General features: G+C 44.9%; 1 protein-coding gene across 1 annotated transcript in view; it reads left to right on the forward strand.

Annotated features, from left to right (window-relative positions):
- Nucleotides 1–298: 298 nt before the first annotated feature.
- LOC131356812 (corticotropin-releasing factor receptor 2) overlaps nt 299–7,594 on the forward strand; it is an 80,832-nt gene continuing 73,536 nt past the window's right edge. Inside the window, exons 1-2 of the mRNA XM_058396023.1 lie at nt 299–523; nt 646–768. Coding sequence (XP_058252006.1) covers nt 433–523; nt 646–768 — 214 coding nt within the window. The 5' untranslated portion in view covers nt 299–432. The remainder of the gene's footprint in view (nt 524–645; nt 769–7,594) is intronic.

Here is a 7,594-nt window from a genome sequence, read left to right on the forward strand (position 1 = left end):
GTAACACCGGGAACTCTCCTCACGGAAACCCTGACGCAATTTGCGGGTTCGCCTGTGCGTGATTGACGGAGGAAGTGAAATTATGGAGCGATCTTCTCCGCACAGTTCGCGCGAATCCCGGATTTTCTCCCGCTCCACTGTGCTATAGGCGGGCGGGGAGGTGACGTCACATACACCCTACGTAGTGCACTCATCAAAACACACCGTTTGGGATGGAGCCGGTATGCGTGCGCGCGCGTGTGTGTATCTATGTGTGTGTGTATATATGTGTGCGTCGCACGCGCGCGCTGGCATCGCGCAGGAGCTTTAAAGCGGAGTTGAGCGCTGAGAAGGAGCAACAACTCGACACGCGGCTCCCTGACGGTCCAGTATCTATCTATATATATATATATATATATAAACCCACTAATCCCCGGCGGCAGTGAGTGATTAATGGAGGTCAGTCTGCTGGAGCTGCTCAGTGTGGAGGTGAACTGCAGCCTCGCGGACGCGTTTGGAGACGCTGCGTACGGAAACGCGTCAGGTGCGCGTGGCTCTCCCGCTCACTCACTCCGGTGATGGAGATGTTCTGTCTGAATTTGCGTCATGAATTCTTTCATCTTTTTGGGTTTAATTTTTTTTTCATGCATTCCTGTCTCTGTTTAGACGTCCTGTACTGCAACGCCACGGCGGATGAGATCGGCACGTGCTGGCCGAGGAGCGGCGCGGGGAGAGTGGTGGCGCGGCCGTGTCCCGACTTCATCAACGGGGTCAAGTACAACAGCACCAGTAAGGAACAAGTTTCAGGGCACGCGCTCGCCTTTGTGTGTACCTGCACGTGCAAAGACATACATTTATGCTTGAACACACAACATTACATGCATGTGCATAAACAGAGGAACGTATACACACACACACACACACACACACACACAAAGCACTAGTAAGGAAGAAGTTATACGTGTCTGTGTACACAGCATCGCATTTGAACGCAGAAGAATGCTCGCGCACACCAGACCCACTGAGCAAGTTTGAACGCGCGCGCATTTGTGTGCGTGTGTGTGTGTGTGCGCGTGCGTGTGTGCACGCGCGGGTATGTGTGTGAGAGAGATAGAGCTAGAAAGAGATTGCTGACCTCATTTATGATTTGTAGTTTTCAAGTATTTTATTATTTTTATTGTATTTTTGCACGTGATGATGACGATGATGATGATGATGATAAAAGGAAGAATTTGGAGACCTTTAGTATTATTTAGCTTTTACAGATGCGGGCCAACTTTCTGAGGCGAGTGTGTGGTGCTTTAATATCGCTTGCGCTGGAGCGCGCGCTCTGACATGCCTGCAAACACACACTAATAGAAATGTCTGCATCACGCACACACACACACACACACACACACACACACACACAGTTGGTTACGGAGGGTTACTGTTTATTTGTCCGCTACATTGCACTGTGTGTGTGTGTGTGTGTGTGTAAACCCGGTGCACTGATGCCTGGCACACTGAAGCTAAATAAAGACACCAAGGACAGTTTGTGTGTGTGTGTGTGTGTGTGTGTGTGTGTCCTATTTCACTCATGTAGTACTAATAAGACTGCCTGATTCTGACTCGTGCTTATTAACATTCATTAGCAAACGATTTGTGTATTTTGTGTGTGTGTGAGAGAGAGAGAGAGAGAGAGAGAGAGAGATGTGTGCGAACCTAACTGATGAGTGCTTTGATGTCTGTCTTTCATTTCCCACACACACACACACACACACACACACACACACATCAGTAGTATAATTAGTGAGTATTTTGGGGGGAGTATGACATCATTACTGCACATGCTAAATATTCAGCTTCTTTTATTTCTCATCCTCCTTTCCTTCCTTATCTCTCTCTCTCTCTCTCTCTCTCTCTCTCTCTCAGTGGTTTGTATGAAGCTCCAGTGAGGCAGATTATAGTATTGATCCTTTCTTGTTGACATTTATTGATCTTTATAGGTTTTCTTCTTCACTTCATAGACTGTTTCTTGGCTAATCACGCCTTGAGCGATTAGATGAAACACCTGACCCCAGTGAGCGCTGCTCAGTCTGGCTGTGTGTCCGAAACATTGGGTCAAAATTCTCCAGATCCATGGTTTCAGTAACATTTTCTTTAATCTCGTCTCTACACCTCGGTGACATTTCACATATAGGTGTGTTCTGTCTTTCACGCTCAGCGCTCATCATTTCTCAGCTGGTCGATGGTGTAGAGCCGTTGAGCAGTGAGAACCATTCAGAGTGCTCAGGTTTCTGCAGAACTCTTGGAGAAACATAGCTATAGCTCTGAAAGCTGAGGACACACACCTGACTGCCCTCAGCCAATCAAACACCAGCTCTGAGAAATGCTCATGAATATTCATCGATGTTTTACAGAATGCCTTTACACTTCCATCAGTCTAAAAAAGCTGTAAGAAAGGTTTGTCCATCCATCTGTCCAGTTACTGTAGTGCTTATCCTATACAGGAAACACACACACACACACACACACACACACACACACACTATGGGCAATTTACAGATGCCAGACTGCCAGAGAATGTCTTTGCACTTAATCCTGCTCTTCATCCCTGGAGGCTTGGGGAGGAAACTGGAGCACTTGGAGGAAACCAGGACAGAGGTGGCACTCAAACCCTTGTTGTCCAGAGAGATCAGAAGTTTCTAGCATGAGGAGACCTCTGCAGGGATGAAGAGCAGCTCGAGTCTGAGGGTGAGAGCAGATGAGTGTCATCAGCATAGCACTGGGGTCACTGAGAGAGTATGTATAGAGGATATGACATCACTGAGAGAGTGTGTATAGAGGATATGACCTCACTGAGAGAATGTGTATAGAGGATATGACATCACTGAGAGAGTATGTATAGAGGATATGACATCACTGAGAGAGTGTGTATAGAGGATATGACCTCACTGAGAGAATGTGTATAGAGGATATGACATCACTGAGAGAGTATGTATAGAGGATATGACATCACTGAGAGAGTGTGTATAGAGGATATGACATCACTGAGAGAGTGTGTATAGAGGATATGACCTCACTGAGAGAGTGTGTATAGAGGATATGACCTCACTGAGAGAGTGTGTATAGAGGATATGACCTCACTGAGAGAGGGTGTATAGAGGATATGACCTCACTGAGAGAGGGTGTATAGAGGATATGACCTCACTGAGAGAGTGTGTATAGAGGATATGACCTCACTGAGAGAATGTGTATAGAGGATATGACCTCACTGAGAGAGTGTGTATAGAGGATATGACCTCACTGAGAGAGTGTGTATAGAGGATATGACATCACTGAGAGAGTGTGTATAGAGGATATGACCTCACTGAGAGAGTGTGTATAGAGGATATGACCTCACTGAGAGAGTGTGTATAGAGGATATGACCTCACTGAGAGAGTGTGTATAGAGGATATGACCTCACTGAGAGAGTGTGTATAGAGGATATGACCTCACTGAGAGAATGTGTATAGAGGATATGACCTCATCACGAGATTAAGTGTAAAGGGGACACAGAAGAGGGCAGAGTACCAAGCCTTGTGGGACACGATTGAGTCTGAAGTGGAGCAGAAGTGGATCTCCTTCATGATGCCTGATTTGACAGACCCTTCAGGCAGGATGTGCTGAGACTCGTGAGAGTCATGTGCATGACCATGCAGAAGGCTGCTGAAAGGACGAGGATGGTGAGGATCTTGTGTGTGAGGTAGAGAGACTTGAGGTTGATTGTATACAGCACAGTGGAGAGGTGCTGATGTTAGAGCTATCCAGAGTGGGTTTCTTCAGCAGAGGAATTACTGTCCTGAATCCAGTCACTACATCACCCTGTATTAGTGAAGAGACTGGAGATGTTTGTGAGATGGTTAGCGTCTTTCTTTCTGTCTTTTTTTCTCCTCACACTGTGGATGTAGAGACACGAAGCGTTTCTAAAAGTGATAAATATAAATCTGCAGGATCTGTGTTACTCATCGGATTTGCTGCATCATTGCGCTCCTCCATAATGACCGTTTTCACACACTCCTGTTAATGAGCTGTTCTCTTCCCAGTGTGTGTTTGTGTGTGTTTGTGTGTGTGTCATAATTTGAGTTGCTTGTATTACTTCTTGTGATGATGTGGAAGATGGTGTACACACTAAAACTATTTATTCTAGTGATTAATGTTGAAGTTCTGCGTATGATGGTTAAATTACACTGCTGTACATTTGGCAGACATCCTTATCCAGATCCTTATCCAGATCCTTATCCAGATCGGCTTACATTTTTATCTTATTTTAGCAACTGAGGGCTAAGGGCCTTGCTCAAGGGCCCAGCAGTGGCAGCTTAGTGGACCTGCAATTGAACTCACAGCCTTCTGGTCACTAGTTTAACACCTTGACCACTAAGCTACTGCATTCCCCTAAAGCTCTCTGAGTGACATTATGAGCTGAGGAACTTATGCTGTGACCAGCACCAGAGTCCACACTGCTCTTCTCCCAGTATGCAGATGCATATGGACCTACAGGTGTGGGGAGAGACAAAAACATAAATAAAAGGATAGACAGGCATGTAGATGGACAGATAGATGAATGGATGGAGAAATACAGAGAAATAGATGGACAGATGGATGGACAGAAAGAGGGACATTCAGACAGACTCTATGTTACAGCTGACACTAGAGACTCCTTCCTAGACATTATAAGTAACAGTCCATCTGAATGATCTGTTGCTATAGAAACAATAAGGTAGAATGAGTGCATTAATATAAACCTCTGCTACGGTCAGAACTGAGAGAATTAGAACCCTCTGACCAATCAGAGTCCAGAACTCAACACAGTGGGGACAATAAATTAATTGTTTCAAAACAGTTAGAGAAGACATTGCACCCTTATTTTCAAAATACCAGGACTTCTGAATATACATGAATATGCAAATATGGACCCAGAGCCATGTCTGTCCTCCTAGTGCTTTCATTCATCGGGTGTAAGAATTAATAAGGTCAGGTGTCAAGTGTCCCAAATATCCAGAAGAATCCTGCACTTTTCCTCCAGTTGAGGAAGTCAGTGAGTCTGTTTAAGAGTCAGTGTGTGTTACAGCCTTGGACGTGCGTCCACACACTGACAGCTTCATACTCCACTGACCATCGCTACCTTTTTATGATCTCAATTCTCACATTGTTCTAATGCTTTATAAATGTTTCTGAAGATTCATCTTCTTTTTAGTAATGTATGTGTTGAACTGATACATAATTCAAAGTGTTCATTTTAATGAATTCTGAGAAATACAAGCCCCTCCCCCACGTTCCTGGCAGATATAAGCTCCTCTTCCTGCTATCCTGAGGCTTACAAGTACCTCCTCCTGACAAACTGATAGCTACAAGCTCCTCCTCCTGCCATCTTGAGGCTTATAAGCTCCTCCTCCTGCCATCTTGAGACATATCAGCTCCCCCTCCTGCCATCCTGTTAAGTATAAGCTCCTCTTCCTGCTATCCTGATAGCTATAAGCTCCTCCTCCTGCCATCCTGATAGCCACAAGCTTCTCCTTCTGCCATCTTGAGACATATAAGCTTCTTCTCCTGCCATCCTTTTAGTTATAATCTCCTCCTGCCATCCTGATGGCTATAAACTCCTCCTCCTGCAATCCTGATAGCTATAAGCTCCTCCCCCTCCCATCTTGAAGATCAGAAGGTTTATTCTCTGTTGGTATCTTCAGGAGTTTTCTCGGCACTGTGGCTCCCGGTTTTCTCTTCATGAGATAAAACACTGATATCTGTAAATCCGCTGTGAGCCATCTCTCTAAGTCTCTCTCTTCGTCCCTTTCTTCTCTCCAGTCCTTTGTCTCTATAATCTCCCTTTCTCTCTCTCTCTCTCTCTCTCCTCTCTTTTTATCTGTGACTTTGCTCCTGTGGTGTCTTAAATGTGCTCCATTCTCTCATCATTCGCTCATGGCTAGCGTGAGGTGTGAAGCCCTGGAGGTTCAACACTGAATTAACACTCTGTTCTTCGAGTAAAAATAGACGAGGGAGTTGATAACGAGAGCTATAAATGAAGAAGCCCTCCCTCACTCCCTGGCTCTGTCGCTGCTCTGCCTACATGAGGAATATTTTTATCTGCTCTTAATGTTCGCTCCTCGCTCTGGTCATGTGGAGACTCTGAGCAGGAAGTTTCACGCTCTTTACCTGGAGTGTGTTTGGATATGACTACACCGACACGGCTGGATTACGTGATGTACTCAGGCCTTTTCCTTTTTTTCCTTCCCTCAGGACCTCATGGTTTTACAAACCAAGCACATTCATCTGAAACTTTCCGTAACTCCAGCTCAGAGTTCAGCGGGATTCTCAGCGTCAGCAAATTTAGCAGCAGCGTCGCTTCTTGTTTTGAACTATGCAGTGAAAGTGACAGCGATATTATTGCCTATTGTTAGAGTTGGCCCAAAGCCTGATGGGAAAACGGTGGGGTAAGGAGAATATTTCAGCCACATGCCGTGATAAACCAATTGAAACCTTTTAATAAATAGTTATGCTGCGTTTGCAAACTTCAGAGTCTCACTGTCTGGGTGTAAATTTGTTCTTGATTTAGTTTGAAAGCCTTCAGAGTTTTGACAGAAGCAGAAAGGAGTCGTAGAAGTGAAAGGAGAGCAGTCAGGTGGAAAAGACGAACTGTGCGTTCAGGTTCATAATTACGAGGTGGGAAGTCGTAATTACGACGTCAGGATCGCCTGAGCAAGATGGAGGTTCTTTTAATGAGCTACAAAAAATACAGCCAGGTTTTTTATCTCTGTTTCTAGAAAATAAAGAAAGAAGAATATGAATCCGGTGTGTTTTGGTCAGTTTATGATGCCACTGTAAACTTTATTGTTACAAATTTTATCACAATAACTGAAATGAATTAAAACAACTGAAAATAACTGAAATTTGCTTACAGGATGAATAAACATTCAATTTCAACTCATCTGCTGATTTCACTCAGTTTTCTTACTGACACCCCCCCCCAGCTGACAAGCCCCCAATTAATATATTCCCAAATGACACCTCCCAAGTGACACCCCCCCCAACTTACACACCCCCAAATGATGCCCCCCAACTGACTCCCCCATAAATGACACCCCAACTGTTACCCCCAAATGACACAACCTCGACTGACACACCCATGAATGACACCACCCAAGTGACAGACCCCCAACTGACACACCCACAAATGACACCTCTCAAATAAGACCCCCAACTGATACCCCCTCAAATGACACCCCCAATGGACACACACCCCAACTTATACACCCCCAAATGATACCCCAACTGACACACCCCCAACTTACACACCCCCAAATGATACCCCAACTGACACACCCCCAACTTACACAACCCCAAATGATACCCCAACTGACACACCCCCAACTTACACAACCCCAAATGATACCCCCAACTTGGAAACTCGGACCTCTGAGAAAACTTGTTTCCTACTTGTAATTACGACTTTGTGGTGGTGTTCATGTGCTTTCACCTAGTAAATGTGATCGTTCTGACACGCACCGTGAGTTCAACTAATTGATTGATTTTAATCTGTTATTGAACATTCAACACGCTGCCAGAAGCTTTTGAGTCAATAAGCAATAAAAGACG

Source organism: Hemibagrus wyckioides, linkage group LG07, assembly GCF_019097595.1.
Source record: "Hemibagrus wyckioides isolate EC202008001 linkage group LG07, SWU_Hwy_1.0, whole genome shotgun sequence".
NCBI lineage: Eukaryota > Metazoa > Chordata > Actinopteri > Siluriformes > Bagridae > Hemibagrus > Hemibagrus wyckioides.